The sequence below is a fragment of the Protopterus annectens genome, chromosome 4.part0 (genome assembly GCF_019279795.1).
Source record: "Protopterus annectens isolate FY-2018-M chromosome 4.part0, PAN1.0, whole genome shotgun sequence".
Classification (NCBI taxonomy): Eukaryota; Metazoa; Chordata; order Ceratodontiformes; family Protopteridae; genus Protopterus; species Protopterus annectens.
In genome coordinates, this window is record NC_056733.1 from 741,712,231 (window position 1) to 741,730,481 (window position 18,251).

General features: G+C 38.6%; 1 protein-coding gene across 3 annotated transcripts in view; it reads left to right on the top strand.

Annotated features, from left to right (window-relative positions):
- LOC122799567 (catechol O-methyltransferase-like) overlaps positions 1–18,251 on the top strand; it is a 287,182-nt gene that overhangs the window by 93,143 nt on the left and 175,788 nt on the right. For all 3 annotated transcript variants that reach the window (XM_044068702.1, XM_044068703.1, XM_044068701.1), the window contains exon 2: positions 6,347–6,623. In XM_044068702.1, coding sequence (XP_043924637.1) covers positions 6,347–6,623 — 277 coding nt within the window. The remainder of the gene's footprint in view (positions 1–6,346; positions 6,624–18,251) is intronic.

Genomic DNA, 18,251 nt, shown 5'->3' on the forward strand with positions numbered 1-18,251 from the left:
AAATCTGGTCACCTGACTCTCGTTCCCACACTACCCCTTTTACTAGAAACTGAACCAGAATCTAACACATACGTGTCATAATATACACACATAGAGCATTCTTAAGATGTGTTACAGAATCTGTAATCTGTAAAGCAATTTCAAAAACTTCCACCCATCCAGGATAGCAATTAGTTCATCCCTCAATACAATAAAATTGGATTCATAGTCCTGGTTTTTAAACATTTGTCTCTGGCTACAATCAGAACTGTAAGATACAATCTTTATGGCCTAAACCAGGTAATTTAATTTCAGACTATTTTTCAAAGTTAGCTGGACTGAGATTAACCTTTTGTCTTTCAGTATCCTCTGTTACAATATATTCATTTCAGCAGTTACAATACCATCCGACATACAGGTGTATTTCTTTTCTGTCCTGCAGAACACACTGTTGGTACATTTCTAACACATGCTGCTTTACAAATACATTTTCAGCACAAGCGCTTGTACAAGTCCGTTTGATATATAAATGACATATACCTATTTACAAAACTCCAGCTAGCTATGCTGGCATATGTTACACATCCACTGCCCGACTTCTCCTGGCATAGCTGGCAGTACCTTGTCATCAAAACTGAAATACATTTACTCATCTTCTGCCAGGTGTACAGTGAGTAATCAATTTCCTCAAACACTCTACTGCCTCCCACTTTTAGTACTTTGCCCTTCTGACACAGTTTTGTCAGAAGCAACTCCTTCTGCTGGTAGGATTGCATCTTTACTATTAAAGTTCTAGGTTGCTTTCACATGGCCAGGTTTGGTTTGGAGCATACAGGTCTATATCACTAAATCGACATTTGAAAATGTCGACTCGCATTTGTTCGACATGAAAATGTCGAACTCCAACATACTCGAATGGCCAAATCACCGGTTTTCTTTCCAATGGAAAGAAATTGGTTGGCCAAAACCCAACGCCACACAAAAACAAACATATTTAAGTGGGGGATTTGCCCCCACACCCCCTAACTAAATATTCTAACTCCGAGATTGCACTACAGTCTGGAAAAGGGCAGGTGTAACAAAACAGCCAACCAATTTCTTTCCATCAAAAATCAGTGATTTGGCTGTTCAAGTATGTTGGAGTTCAACATTTTTGTGTCGAACAAATGTGAGTCGACATTTCCAAATGTCGATTTCGTGATATAGATCTACAGCATACACACAATGTGCCCTTTCAAGTTAACAACTCCTGCTGTGGAATACCAGTCCAGGTGCTTATTTGAACATTAATAAAATTAATGAAGTCTGTTCTTTCCAGCTTCTCTGGTACAGCTGAAAATCTCAGGTTTTCCCTAAGTGCTCTGTCCTCTAATTCTATTATTTTAGAAACATCTCTTCTTGAACATTCTCATGTTCAGTCAGCCTTTTCTTCATTTTGACCTCTGATTTTTGCAGTTTTCTTACCTTATCTGAATATCTGTTTAAAGCTTCTTCCATTTTTTCCAGCCTTTTCTTATTTGAATTGATGTCCATCAGTGTTTCATTTATTTTAATCCGCTCTGACTACATTTGACTTATTTTTCCTCTAGGTTAATGGAAGTGATGTTTTGCACCAAAGCTAGAGCTTGCACTGCTTTTTGCTAAACAACTGCAGAATTATTCACAGTTCTTGCTTTTTCCTCAACTTTTGTGATTGAAAAAGAAAATCATTTTTGCTGGCATCCAGGCAGTGCACTTACTAGTCAGTTACTGAAATTTACCCAAAATTGAGTTCACTGGCTCTGTCTTCTGAGTTTCTGTTTTCACACTGGGAGAGCTGAAATGAAGTTGTTACTCAGTGTGTAAATTTTATAATGATTTAAGCAATTTAAATGAACTATTTTAATGTATTTTTAAATAAGAAAAATTTAGACAAAAGTTTTTAATTGTGACATGACAAATCTCCAAGAGAAAGTACTTGTTAGTTTGTTTTCTATTGCAAATGGAGGCATAAAATCTGGCTCGAGTAGTCACAGAGATGCTTCACATTAAAGTTTTATTCTGAACTGATGACTCATTCCTGATCATATGACTCATACCCCAGACTTATTGATGTCCTTATGTGACACTGAGAATTGCAAGTCATACATTCTGCAGTGAGAGTGTATATTACAGCATTCAAATGCTCTTTATTACAGACTCTAAGCTATTAGTTGTAAAGGTAAATAATTCTTGGTATGAAGTATATAGTTTTTGAAAAAAAAAACTTTTTTTAGGGTTAACAGCAAGGAATACATTTTATCTCCTATTGTTACCAGAAGTTGCATTCTGGTCAGTTCACAACTTTGACAATTGTTCCTCTGAAGAAAATATTGTATACATGAAAATCAATTTACCCCTGATAAGTCCATCATAGATAAACTATATAAATTACGCCTCTCAAGACATTATTATTAATTCAAATATTTATATCCCCAAACTCTTTTAGTGTAATATTGTCACTACATTCAAGGCAGAAGATACACTCTATCAAATATCTGCAAAATCTAGCGCTATACTTGATTGTAAGGTACATTACACGCATGCAAACCGGAATCCTAATTCTTTAATGAGAAGAAACAGCATTGAAAATAGAACTGACAAAACATGCTGTCATGTATATTCAGTATGTACCGATTTATATAAGTGATTCACATTCCATTGATCAAGTTCAGCAATATAGCAGAAGATAAAAGGTAAGTGAACAAGTCCTTCCCCTGTGCAGGTGCATGCTCTTGTGAACTTGTGAAGAAGGCTACTGTTGCTGCTGATTGTTTATCTTTTGCAACACTCTCCTCCTTTTTAGGGGGACATGTCATTAAACAGCCCTGATCCATCCATCCTCCCAGGATGGACATGGCTAACCACCAAGTGCCTGAGCCATTAATCAAGCCTGTCTCATGTAGAACGCACTAAGGGCTTTATACATCCATGCATATGCCTCATTAAGACATGGTTTAAAAATAATAAAATTCTGAAGAGTGCTTACTTAGCTTAAGAGTTGTGTGGGGATCATTTATTTTGTTTCCCAATATGCATACTGCTTAATGCACTATACTACTTTTGTCCATCTAGTTCTTCATACAGTTTGCAGTTCACTGTCAAAGTTGTGCATTGTTTATTCCTGTTGTATACATATTACACTACCTCAGTCCTTTCTTCTTCTTTCCATATTGTTGCAGCGGAAGGCATTGGCAAATTCTTGCCATTCACTTTATTTATGGACGTGAGATTCCTTCCCACCACTTTCTGCATAATCAGACATACAAAGCATCTGTTCATACTCAACCACAGCACTTTACAAGTGAGTGTAATTATTTCTGCCAAGGTCTGCTCAGCTGAGTGGAGAAATAATGTAGGACTTGCTCCAAATTAGAAATGTCATACAGCCCCCTGATAGGAAGTGGAGTTGAAGCATTGACTGTCCTGCTAGACTAAGTCCAGCTCCTTTTTGCACATGCAACCCCCCCTCCCCCCAAATGGATAGTTGACTTTTTTTTTTTCACTGTCCCTGCATATATTTGCAGTATTGCTGTCACTGCCCCCCCCCCCAAGTGACATTATGATTCAAATAAACAGGCCTTTAATCACACCTCATTAAGAACAGAATTTGTCCAACAACCACCCACACTCATTGATAAAAAAATATTTTTGTAGGGGGTGAAAGCCACCCCCATGATGGATACGGGGTGGCCGCGGTGGTGCAGCGATTAGCGTTGCTGCCTCACAGCAAGAGGTTCTCCAGTTCGATTCTCAGCTGGGGTGCCTTCTGTGCGGATTCTGCATGCCCTCCCTGTGGTCACATGGGTTTCCTCCACCTGCTCCGGTTTCCTCCTGAATTTCAAAGACATGCAGTAAGTGGATTGGGTACTCTAAACTGGCTGAAGGTGATAGTGTGCATGCAAGTGAGTGGTATGAATGAACTACCATCTCAGGGCTAGACACGTGGTGGTGTAAACCTTGGCTCGAGATGATTGTCGCTGCTAACGTGACACCCTGACCCCATGTGCAAAATAGGAAAAGGGGTTGAGGGTGGATGAATGAAAGCCACCCTACATTTCCATTGCAAATTTACTATTGTATGCCAACCCCACGGTCACATAACACTCCCAAGCACACTGCGCCATTGCACTGGCCTCTCTCATGCAATAATCCCTCAGTGTTTATGTTACAGTATGAGCTGTAAGTAGGTGTAAAAACCAGCTGTGACTGAGCAGTTAGAACCCAATCAAATGGGTTCCTGGTTTTAGCTTAAATTGGCCTGTGGCACTGCAGAATACATCCTGTCTGCACATGCAAGCTGGTCTTAATGAAGTAATCTGTATTTGTTTTCCTTTTTTTAAGTAAAGGTTTTGCCAAATGTGTCTAATGTAGGTTGCTTATTGTTTTAATTCTTGGTAGATAGGTACTGCATTCCCCTGAAAGCAAGTTTCCTCATAGATCTCAGCCTTTTACCTCAAGAGTCGGTGAAAAGGCTCACGCTCAGGGAGACTTAAAATAATGGTACTGTTCATTTATAACATTTATTGTATAATAAGATTCACAATAACATAATAGTGAACAACAGCAAAAAAAAAACAAATGTAAATACCTGCCACTATCTGTTTATGGCAATCATCACTTCAGTGTTACAGAAAAAAGAGTGACTGAGCAAACATTTAAGCTAAAACCAGGAACAGCACTTGTAAGTCAGGAACACTGCTGATATATAGACTTGGTTGTAGTCATTTGTTTTCATTTCAGTAAAATGGCATATGTGTTGGTGTAGTCTAATGCACCATAAATATGTATTACTTCAACTGTATTTTTTCTTTGAACATTTCTTTCCATTCTCTATGCTTGTTTATTTTTGTTTACAGAATTTTTAATATTTTTTTTTTCCTGTCCTACCTCAACAACAAAACGGCTACAGTTAAGTAGAAGAGACAGCAGGTTGAAAGTGGACCATCATATAGACAGATAAGGTGTTTTACTTCCTATAACCTCTCCATTTATTTGGAAGCTATGGGTGTACTAGAACCACTGTGCGTGTGTGCGCACCTAGATGCAGTACTTATGCACTGCTTGGCAGGCAATAATGTCCATTATCAGTTGTTTCTACTGTTGTACCATAGGTTCTCCACCAGATGGCAGCCATACAGCAATGCCTCCAGGTGCATCTGCAGTTAACTCCTACTGATGCCGCTAGGCTTGAAATACTACTTGTTCATATTTGCATCAGTAATTCCAACTGCATGCTATGTACAAGGTTTTAAAATATTTCATCTTAAAGCTTACACAATGGCAAACTCAACTGCATCAATATTTAGCCTCTGTCTAGTGCAGGTAAATATATATTAACTGTTGTTTTTCTGATATTAATTTACATAGATATAATTTTCACATATTTCTAAATATCTCAACAACCAAATAACACAGACAGAACTCCTTAGCCTCATAAGAAGCTCTTCGCTAGATGAATAAAATGCTGCTGACAGTATGTGTGTAACTTGAGTGATTGCTGAGATACTGTAAGTTGTTTACAAAATATTACAACTGTAATAGTTAATGTGGTTACTGTGGCTTATAAAATTCAGTTTAAGACCTAGGACCTAAAGAATACTACTACTGTAAAATTAGTTTTTTTCTGCAGTGTTTGTGAGGACATAATTTGATTCTGCCAAAAGGCTTAGGCTCCACCCGTCAGAAGTTACAGTGCAACCTTCCTGAGCTCCATTGGAGTGAAGTTAATCCTTAAAGAGTTGGTGAGCTCAACTCACTTCTCAGTCTCTGAATACAAGGGACTGCCATTTGAACTCAAGTTGCTGGGGCACCAGTTGGGGGCCCTAGGACCACTAATGCTGGCTCTAACAGGTATTTTAGTTGAACGACAAACTTTCTTAAAGAATGCACAATAGTGCCTTTTACAGTTATTACTGCCTTGTATATGCCTGCCACGTCAATGCGCTATTCATTTTGCTTTCTTCTCAGTGCAAGCATATCTCCACCTTTTTATCTGCTGAATGCACAGTATGCATTGTGAGAACCAAAGAAATGTAAAGTGAAGAGGTGCAAGCCTGGGCTTTATTTGGTGGTGGTGGGTACTCCCTCACCAGTAGTAGTATTAGTTAATAGTTAGTAGTAGTCTCACCTCCCCCAGTTCCTACTGTACTTCATGCATGAACAGATATTTTGCCCAACTTGTTTATATAGAATACTATCACCATGGAAATGTATGCATTTGAAAATGAGATTATGCACAACTGTCCTATTGTAAGCCTTTAGACTTTAAGACTTAGAGTAATTTGTTTTTGTATATCATCCAAAACCTAACTTGTAAACTTTGACCTGGCCTTTATTTTCTTTGCAGATGGCAGCGTATTATGTGGTTTTGATAGCTTCCCTAGGAATTCTGCTCCTGGCTTTTGCACTGCTCAAGAAGATACGTTATGACATGTTAGTGGTGCTCTGGCATGCTTTCATCGTAAAAAGCATAATTAATTTCTTCAAAGGCAACACAAGAGAACAGCGACTTTTAGACTTTGCCTTAAAAACTGCTACAAGGGGAGACCCACAAAGTGTGATAAATGCCATTGACCAATACTGCAGCCAGACAGAATGGGCTATGAATATAGGCGATGAAAAGGGTAAGGAAACAGAGTCTCGAAATTGCATTATTTATTTATTTATTTATTTATTTATTTGTGGCAGCACTCTATGGACCTTCCTAGATGATGCATGTGGTTCTCTCCAGCAGTCTGTAGCTCCTGCTCCCATCATCCTTCTTTGCTACTTTATATTCTCTTAGGCAGGCACAAGAAAATATTTCCCCTGAAAATGTGTCCCTCTCCTTCCATGTTTCAGGAAGATAAGTTCTGTAGATACTCATGGCTGACAGCTGAGGAAACAAAGGTAAGCTGGAGAGACAGTAACCCATCCTGCTTGGGTAAACAGTCATGATTCCTTGCTCAGTATAACGTATGATGATTCGCTTGCTTTTGTGCAGTACTCACAAGACATCCACTGCACCCCACCCAACATTTTGTTTCCCATTCACCCATACTTTGCTGGAGACTAAGCAGAGTGCTGGCCTGTTTTTTGTTTTTTATGTCCTTTTCAAAATTTGTACATATTTGTATTCTTTTAAAAAATTAACTAGGAAGGACTAATAGGAGTGTTCTAAATGGCAGGCCAAGAACACATTAATTTAAGTGACTCATAGCTTGAAGTAAGTGTAGAGAAATGTGTATAAATCCCTAGGGCAGTACTGTATGCCCTTCAGCTGCATGGACGGTAAAACATGAGGATGACAGGGTTAGAATGACTGTCAGCCATCTCTGACCACCAGCACTAGCCAGGCAGGCATGGGACATGAGAACAAATATATAAGCAGATCAATCAGAGAGAACAAATATTGTCAAAGTAAACTTTGCCACGTGTAGCCTAAATTAACTTTTCATGTATCAGCTCAATTCTTGAGATTACAAAGGAGAGTGAAACAACACATACAAGTACAGGAATAAAAATAGCTAACAAATACAATACTAGTCCCCAAAAACGAAACAAAAACCTCCGGAAACCCGAACAAAACTAATGACAAACTGTGTAAAGTACCGAAGCAAAGATTGAGATGACCACACAGTCAGATGATGTTTTAGCTTTCTTCCACTTTAATAACACGTGGACTTCTTCAGAAAAACCAGGACGCCTCCCTACGTCCTGGTTTTATTACCACTAGACAGGAAATGATGTTGAAATCGTAAACATATTGTTTTAATATTCCAATATAAAAAAATGTTTCAATTTTAAAACAGTAAAACACTAAAATGACATTATTTTATACAACGTATAATTGTTGTTCTACATAAGTGATAGTTCCTTAAAAAGCGGATACTTTAAAATGCTTTTATTTTTGCGATTGACTATATTCAATCCCATTAGACATTGTAATTTTAAAAATGCTGGCCATGTGTTACCAACTCATTCCAAAATGATTTGGAATTCCAACAATATTATTTGATTATGCATGAGTGTGACCTAATCTGACTACACAATCTACTAAATGATGTTAGCGACTCATTATACTGTGTTACCTCATTACTCCATTGTTTTTGAGTCACTGTCTGAACAAACAAGTGATTGAGACAAGCCTAAGTCTGTCCAATATGTCACCTTGGTTTAAACCATGTTTAGTGTAAACTTGTCAACCCAGCTATATCTGACCCATCACAACTGACCACTAAACCATCGGTGTGGCCACATGCATATGCCCACACGCCATGCTACTGGCATCCTCCTCTATCCTAGACTCGTGACACAGGAGAGTGAGTCTCTCCATAACACCCTCCAGTTATGTTTATACATCTGACTACCCCCAAAAAAGGTACAAATGTTAAGACTACCCATAGTGAACAAATGTGTGTGATGTCCCTAGCACTACCAATAATGGCCATACTTTTAAGAAGGAACAATCGCACCAAATGAACATGATTACCAAGCTGTATGCCTAACCTCATTTTGTAAATAGGATTGAAAGTTATTAATTTCTATTATTTAGGAAACATTTATACAATACTAGTCCCAGTACACGCAAGAAAGCGCAGACATTTATCAACACTTGTATATGAAAAGAATACCTTCCCCTGAGTTAAATTAGCTACCCTATTTAAAGTAATCCAAAACACACTACAGATTGAAATGCCCAAGTTATTTGTTTAATATTGCACTTGAGTGGTTTAAATAATACTAACTATGGATATAATAAATATTGTACTTACTTGGAATATATTTAAGTATATATTGCACAAATAACTAAAAATATATCAAGATATATTAACATAAGCAGATCAATCAATGAGGGGAGACTGATACTCTTGGGTACAGGTCCAGAAAGATGTAGACAGCATAGCTTTAGTGAAGAATTATGGGATTCTGGGTCATGTTTCAAGATATGCAGTCTAGAACCTTTGCTAGTACACCTTTAAAACCAACACTGTTAGCTCAAGAGATATGAAACTACAGTGAGATCTCAGGTTTGCCCTAGCAGAATAACATTTGACATTTTACAATACCAAGCATGCATGAGACTAGAAGAAAACTTCATTCTTCTCCTATGGAATCACACACATGGCGCTGGACAATTGTCAAGCTTTAGTAGAAATGTAAAGGACGAGCTGATGGTTTTTCTTACTTCTCTTTTGAGGAACATCAGGACTTGTGCAGAGAAATGTATCCTGCAGTAATGAACTGTGTGTACCTTTGTTAACCTGGCGGACATTTAAGATGAAAATGTATGTTGATTTGCACCAGTGATAACCACACTAGTATTGAAGGAAAAAGACAGACAACTGATTTAATAAACACCACACAAGCCATGCTGTGAAATTGTTCTGAAAGATGCATTTTCCAGGCTCAAAAGTAGTAAAAGTTTAATTTAGACTTTTTTATATGTATATTGACTGAAGTTGTATACAGTTTCTCTTGTGCTTGCTGTGTCGTTAATACTGTGCATTATGCACAAACCAACAAACGTTAGTATTAATGTTAAATATCTTACTATTTTGTGCATTTCTTGGCAAGAAAATGCTTGTGTACTTGTGTACATCCTGGAAGAAAGGTAAATAAGCTAAATAAACCTACTGTTGCTTCTTTTCTGTTCTGCTGTACCTTGGAAACTGAAGACCATTTGGAAGAGGATTGCTATGCCTGACTTCTGAACTAAACTGTTATATTTTAATGTTCTTCATGGTAAATGCATGTCAATACAAAAAAATGAGGAAGGCAGGCTTTGACAATTCTTTACTCCATTATAGTTTGTAGTTGACTGTAAACTGTAAGAAAAGAAAGCAGTAGCCCACTCTGTACCATCTTTGCTGAGCAATTGTCAAAATGTTTTCTTGGGAATTACTCACCCACCTCCTGTGGTGACAAAGGTAAGTATTTGGCAAAGCAGCAGAGATGACAGCAAATTAACAGCAAATGTCTACAAATAAAACAGTTCATGCAAAAGTTAAACAATGATCATTTAAGCTTGTGTCCTTTAACTTTTACCAAACTACTGGGACAGAAATAGTGTAATACTTTAATTTCAACAATAAAACTTTTATGAAATAAAAGTGCAATGTGAGAGTTTGTATGTACGCTTACTCCCATGCTTTCATAGCTTTTCTTTGGTCTTGTCTCACACCCTTTTTGCCAACCCACCAACTCTGTTATATGACTTGTTTCTCTAAACATGTTGGGGGGGGGGGTTAAGAAAGGCTTACTGCAATGTGGAAGCCTTATCTCAAAAGTTTTCTGCATCACAGTAACCATGGCACTTAAGTGACCTCATTATGAGGAACGTTCCTCATTTTGAGTCTTAAAAAGTCCTTGTTCCTCGCAGTGACATATTGAAAGGGTCTATCACACATTAAGAATTTTTTAGGTAATATCCAAGGTAAATAATACTGTATCAAAATAGTTTATCAAAAGAATCTTTTATAACTATAAAGAGTATATGTTAACTACCCTGTTAGCCTCTTAGATGAAATTGTTAGCAAGCTGTTAGTAAGTGTTCCACATTTTGCTCATTTGTTCCACATTATGGGAGGTAGTGTGCCACATTTAGGAGCTGGGAGGCTGAGAGCTATGACAATAATTATTTGAGTCACTGACCTCTCTATGGATGATGGTTTTCCCTCATGGGGGCCTTAGAGTGGAAATCAGTCTCCCTAGGGGAGTGGCTAATGCTAGTTAGCTATGTGCTCTCTTGGAAAGTTCTGCAGCTCCCTATTCACTCAGCCAAGTGATTCAGAGAATCTCTTGACTGAGTAAAATTTTATTACCAAAGACAGCACTAACTCATTCATTCCTATAGGAGTACTTATAGTGCAGATAAGTTAATCAGAGTCATGGTGGTGGAGGTGAGGTTGCCAAATTGTGTGTATATGTGTGGACATGTGTGCGCTTGACTAAAGGAGCAAGAATGAGGCTGAAAGTGTGTGTGTGTGTGTGTGTGTGTGTGTGTGTGTGTGTGTGTGTGTGTGTGTGTGTGTGTCTTGGTGATTGCACTAGTGGGATTATGTTGGGTATCCTAACTTGGGATATATGTGTGTGTGTCTGTGTCCATAATACTTTCTGAGAATCTTAACCATTTTAATAAACTACACAAACACTGAATAAACTACTTCTCAGCAACCAGAGATGAAAAAGAAAGTGGCCACACAGTCGGATCGTATTTTAAGCTTTCTTCCACTTTAATATCACGTGGACTTCTTCAGAAAAAAACAGGACGCCTCCCTACATCCTGGTTTTATAGTCATTATACAGGAAATGATGTTATTCTCTTAAACAATGATATTATACTTCAGGTATTAAAGTGAAAAACAATTAGATGACACTTTTTTTATGTATAAAAAGTTTGCAGATTGCACTAGTTTAAAAAACGTTTCCTTTTTTCAAATTGTATATATTAAAACATTATGAAACGTTGACTTAAATTTGTAACTATTGACCATATAAAACTTGATACATACATAATCCAATGATGCCAGAATTACTTTCACTTACAAAAATATGTATATATGTGACAAAGGCTATTTTGTATGTAAAAAAACTACATTTTAATGGTAATCGCTTTTTACAATAAAATACCTCCTTAAACATCTACATTTGTGAATGAATGTCTAACGTGAATAGATGGTTTATATCAAAACTCTAGCTACCTAATGATTCTCTCATGATGGAGAGTGCACGAATGTGAAGTTGTACACTGGACCAAGTCCATTACAACCCACCTCGCTCGTATACTCCCCTAGTGTGAACGCATGTGCGCACTTACGCACATCACCACTAACATCCACTTGACTGGCAAGAACACACACCACAAGGACTCTCCTCTCGCCATCGCAAACACGCAGTGTATGCGAGGGCACACACATGCCCACAAGGGTGATCGTGGACATGCAACCACACGAGGCGTCCTGTTTTTTTCTGAAGAAGTTCACGTGATATTAAAGTGGAAGAAAGCTTAAAATACGATCCGACTGTGTGGCCACTTTCTTTTTCATCTCTGGTTGCTGAGAAGTAGTTTGTTTTAGTTTCATTCGGGTTGACAAACACTGAATAAGTTACCAACTTCTGTGACGACTTGGCTTGGTTTGGCAAATGCCAAATGAGAACCATATGACATGCATTACCCAAACAGCATTAGTCCTTATTCTTAGTTACTAGCATAGACACTTAAAAAGTAGAAAGGTCATGGACATTCAGAAGCCATGCAGCTGAAACACTTGATGCCCTTAAAGGGTCATTTGCATGTATCCCATGGGCCTCTTGTACAGGATGTTTAAGGTATCACTCGCTTGGCTGGGCTTTTCTTGCAGTTTTTATGGAATGGTTTGTGTGTGTGACCTTTTAATTCTTTAGTTTGCAATTACAATACCTCAAATTCTTTTAGCAGGTCTTCATTCTGCTCGTGCAGACATGGTTTAGTCAGCAGCACTGTACAATGTTCTTTACTTCGTCTGTATTTCACTTTCAGGCCACACTTCTACAGATCATGCAAAATCCTCTGCAATCTCAGAATTAGCTTGTAAAATGACTTTCTTAATATGCTTTGAAAGGGTTTATAATCTAGATCTAAATGTATTTCTTTGGTATAAATAAAAATGTATGAAATTTCTCACAACTTTAAATAATTTCTGAGCTTCTTCCTTCCCTGCAGCCATAAATGCTCATGTCTCATAGCCAATTGGTCCATTAGTGTAAGACCGCAGCTCCTTCTGGATTGTGACTGTCATCCAATTCTACTACAACTGGCTTCCTTACATAAGACTTTGGTGTAGGTGCTTTTATTAGTATTTTTTTTATCCTTTTCAAAAATCTTGCTATGTTCTTATCTCCATTCCCAGGCTACATTTTATTACAACAGATGTGTAAGAGGCAATGCTAACTCGTACATTATGTATAATTGTGCAGGGTACTACATCATTCCTAAAAAATTCTTTAATGCTTGTTTGTCTCCTGGTTTTGGCATTAATACTACCGCTATGACTTTTTCTGATTCTGTCTTCTGTCACTTTTAGACGATAACCCATATATTTTGGACTTGTTAATCTTGCTACAATTTAATTTGAAATCGGGCTGTTCATTTTCTGTAGTGAGATATTACACTGAAGTTGACAAACAGGGTTGGCTTGTTTAGCCAAAGGCAGGGAAAGTTGTCTGATGTTAGGGACAGAATCAGCTCGGTCTGAAGATGTTCAGAATGAGCTGAAATGTGGCAGGTGAACTTCACTGCAAAACAGTGAAAGGTAATGCACTTTGAGAAGAGTGACAGCATAAACCACCTGGGGAGACAAGAAGCTGTAGGATCACTGGAAGAGGAAAAGAAACAAAGTAATAACACTGAAATGGAAGATTTGTCAACACCAGATATACAGCTATTAAGTTTAATACACAGACTGTCAAAGATTCTGAATGCAAACACATTATTAATTAGATCAGTATCATGATACAGAATGTCTCCGTATTAGGAGAGATTCAGCTATATGCACAGATATAAACCCTTTTATATTTTCTAAAATAGAAAAAAAACACAAGCTTCAGCGCTTTCATAACTGTGATAAAAACCATGCGCACATTTTCAAGGTAAAAGGAGTAAACAGATGCAGATGGGAGGATAGCTTAAAACATTATCACACTATTATCTTAACATGGTTTGTTTTGTTCACTTTCAACAAGCTTATCTCCAACTATGTTCTATGCTGTACATGTTCCATAAATTACAGGATACATACATTTCTTTCAAGGTTGCATGATTAGAAGAAACATTTACCACCTCCCTGTTTAGCTCTAATGAACTCTAACAAAAGTCAAACTGTTCTTTGTATGAGAAAGGAATATATAGGTTCATAGGTAAGTACTAGGCTATTGGCCCTAGGGCCTATATAAGCCTAGCCAAATGGTACCCTGGCTTTTGCCACCCAAGAAAATTATTTTCCTGTGCCCCTGTCAAGCAGAGCCACAGAAGTGATACCCAGGGTGAATTTCCCATCTCCCATCCAATCATCAAGATTTTTCTTGACTAGTGCTAATGAGTAGCTTTGTTTGATATATGAAAACACTGCAGCAATTTTAAGCCAGATGTTTAACAAAACAAGCAGTAAATAAATTTCTAATCCACAACAACACTTGTCTGAAACACAGAATGATATGACAGGGCAGTGGTCACTGCAAAGCATGTGCTGGGCTCCCTGCTAAGTGAATGAGACTCACAGGAGGTCAGAGTCATCCTGCTTTTGCAGGGGGCTGTGGTGAGGTACTGCCTAGAGTAATGACTGAAGTTCTATAAGATGTACAAGGAGGAGATGAGACTAGCTAAAAGCAAGTAAAGTGCTGAAAAATGATTAAGTATGTAAAGTGTGTCATGTGAAGAACACTTTCAAGTTCTAGACTGCCACTCACTGGAACAAAAAGACAAGGGATATATGAACGAGAGAGAGACAGAAGTAGCCCTCGGACTGTTCTGGGATGACCTTAGTTTGTGTGTGTGTGGGGGGGGGGGGGGAGAGGGTAAGTAGTAATGCAAAAATCCCTAACCCTCATGGAAGCAGTGGCTGGCAAGATCCCCAGGATGCCCTTAGTTTCCATACCAGTCCCAGTTGGAAAATCAGTCATAGTCTGGGGGATGACAGGAGGGGCTGGAAGGCCCAGTGAATGACTGGGACAGAAGTCCAGAAGGTGTGAAGCAAGGGAGGGAGAGAAGGGAACAAAAATACCTGCTGATATTTGGCTATGTTCATTTTGTCAACTGTATCAATAACAGTTGAATTGTAGCTTGCAAGACTGGGTGTTTGATTTAGACCATGTGATAATCAGTGGTGCACCTCGAGGATCATGTATATGAGACTGTGTCTTTATGCATATGATTAGGACAGAAGTACAGTCTTCTAATATGCAAATGGGTGTACTTGGCAGTTATATAATTTATATCCTAGAGTTCATAGATATTTACTTCTTGATCTATGAGGATTTTATGAAGCCTAGCTTTACATTTCCATTTTTTCCTAACCCTTATATTTAGTCTGTAAATACCCTAGTGGGTTGGGACCTGTACTTATTTCCTCTATCGTGAAGGACATGGGTGCTAAACCTGGGGTGAATTTATGGTTTCCCACCAAGTCGTTCAGATTACATCTGACTAGAGTAAGGGAAGTATTTTGCTTTATGTGGAGTGGAAGCCTGTTCCGTTGATATGGTATTCTCTGACACATACTATACCTCGGGTGGATGTTCTCACTATTAGATTTGTTAATGTGTAATAGATCAGAAAGGAAGGGTCACATGAGCCTCTGTATCTGAGGCAGAGGGCACCTTTTTTTAGCCTGTATTATACTGAGAAGAGGAACCAGGCTTTGTGATGGTCTACATAGTTTCTGTGATTTAGGCCCTTGATTTTTTTTTTTTTTTTTTTTTTTTAGTGAGAAAATGTTATGGCCATTCTAGTTATGACAAGTGTTTGGACAAATGCCTACCAAAAGGGGCATTGTATGCAATGACTGGCCTAATAAAAGCTGAGTACAATGGAACAAATAAACCCTGGATGCCATGTCTTTGAATATAAACTGTTTGAATTACTTCCTTACAGTACTGAATACATGGTGATCAAAGGACAGTTCATTGTCAGCATAAGTTCTGAAATCCCTGATTATGTAATTATTTTTCAGGAGGGTGCTGTCAGTGTGAAAGTTAAAAAGTAGTTCATGCTTGTCAAAGGATACTGTCATGAATTTCTTTGCATTATTTTCAGTCCATGGTCATAGCACCAGACATTTGTTTGGGAGAGGCCCTCTTGGAGGATCTTAGTGTCTTCTGTGGAATTTATGATGGCACCAAGTTTACAGCCATCTGGAAACTTGGTCAGCCATAAACCTTTAACATTTGCTTTGACCACTGAGAATGAAATGCTGAAGCGGAGTAGCCCAAGGACTGAACCCTGGGGTACACCACTAGTAACAGGTCTTTTGGAGGAGGCCGAATTGCTCACCCAAACTTCCTGGGTTCTGTTTTTGAGCCAGTGTGCTATCTAGTGAGTTACATAGGCAGTTATGTTTATCTGGGAGATTATATCCATGATACCAGAGTGTGGGATGGTGACAAATGCCTTGGTGAGGTCTAGATATGCATTGTGCACTGACTCTCCATTGCCTCTATAACATTCTCAAAGACATCAGCCATATTAAGTAGGCAGTATATGTCCTTGACAAATGTTTACTGGCTTGGATCAAGGGTTTGTAGGTTGCCTATGTCATTATTAGTTCCATAATGATCCTTTCCATAGCCCTACAGATAAGGCATGTCAGACCTATGGGTCTATAATGACCAGGGTCCTATGATCTCCTACCTTTGTGTAAGGGGATGACTGTTGCTGTCCTCCATTCAGTGGACACAAAGCCTGTTTGTAGCCTGATATTAAATAGCCTCTCTAAGGGGGGGGTCTAATAAATCCTGTTTCAGACTAACCAGTAGGTAGCCTGGTATGTTATCCATCCCCATGGAAGTAGTGTTTTTGGCCTTGGACAGTGCCTTGAGGACTTGTACCAGGGAAATTTGGTGAGGGGGTATAGAATCTGAGAATATATGAGAAGAGAAGAGATGGGTGAAGTTGAAGCTAAATATATCTGCTAGTTGATTTGCTATGTCCACTCGGTCCTAGAATGTGATGTCATTTACTGTTAGTTCTGCACCGTGATGGGCATTGTTTCTGTGGTCTTGAACTTTGGTAAATAAGTCTTTGTCGTTAATCTTCAGCTGGTTATATATCAGACTCAAAAAACATATTTATTTCATCATGGTTTGGTGTTTCCTACATTTTAACAGCACTCTGGGACTATTTAGAGCTTTTTAGATATTTTTATATGCAATTTCGGACTCTGACCACATGGGGGCTGGCATTTTGAAATAATTCAGACTGTTTACTCTGCCTCTAAGTATCCCAGAATGCATTGTTTGTCTCCAAAAAATTGCATCAGATCTGACACGTTTTCCTTTAAGCTGCTGTCACTTCATTGACTTAACAGGCATTCACTGTTGTCTTAAAGTCCCCTACTTTTGGTTAAAATGTTATCCTGTTTCAATGACTACTTCAAACACAAGCAGTGCAAATGCTACAGAACAGAACTGAAAAGTGCATTTTATTGCTTTTGTTTCTTAGAAATGCTAACTTGCTTTCTTTTGTGAAGGCTGAAATCTAGTTCAAGGCATCTCCCCTCCCACTTCACACCTACCTTCCCTAGCTGTCAAAGAGCTAAGGGTAATTTGACCCATTATCTGCATGTGATTGACAGCTCACAGCAGGTGACCAGATTAATGTACTGTTTTCTTGTCAGCCTTTCCCTCCTTACAGTGGGACACTTTTTTTGTTACACTCCTCCTGTCAAATTTAGAACCAAGCTACATAGCACTGGGAATAATCACCGTTTTGCAAAGCATCAAACTCCCACTTATTTTTCCTTCCCATTTGATTAAATAGCTAACAAATGACACACTATAAACATGAAATATTTTACAGACTTGCATGACAGCACCAACATGCTTTTTTAAGACATAATTTAAAAAAGTACGGTATTGCATAATTGTAATCTGATGTAGTGTTGTCGATTAATTGTGACAGACATCTGCTTCTTATGTAAAAACATGCAATTAATGTATACGCATGGTTATTGCAAATTTATGCTCTTAGGTTTTGCAGCTGTTACTGTGCTTCTGCCTGTACTTTGTCACATATCGGTAGGGCAATGTAAAGCAATATGACAATATAAAAACAAAGTTTTCAAAATTTAGAAATTACATCCAAAAATGAGACTCACTCTCACTCACTCACCTCACCACACTCACCCACTCACCTCACCACCCACCACACTCACTCACCACCCACCACACTCACCACCCACCACACTCACTCACCACCCACACTCATCCACACTCACCACACCTCACTCACCCACACTCACTCACCCACATTCAACTCACCCACCCACACTCACTCACCACACTCACCCTCACCCACCACACTTCACTCACTCACCCACATTCACTCACCCACCACACTTCACTCACTCACCCACATTCACTCACCCACCACACTTCACTCACCCACCACACTTCACTCACGCACCCACATTCAACTCACCCACCCACACTCAACCGCTCACTCACCCACCCACACTCACTTACCCACCCATACTCACTCACTTACCCACCCATACTCACTCACTTACCCACCCATACTC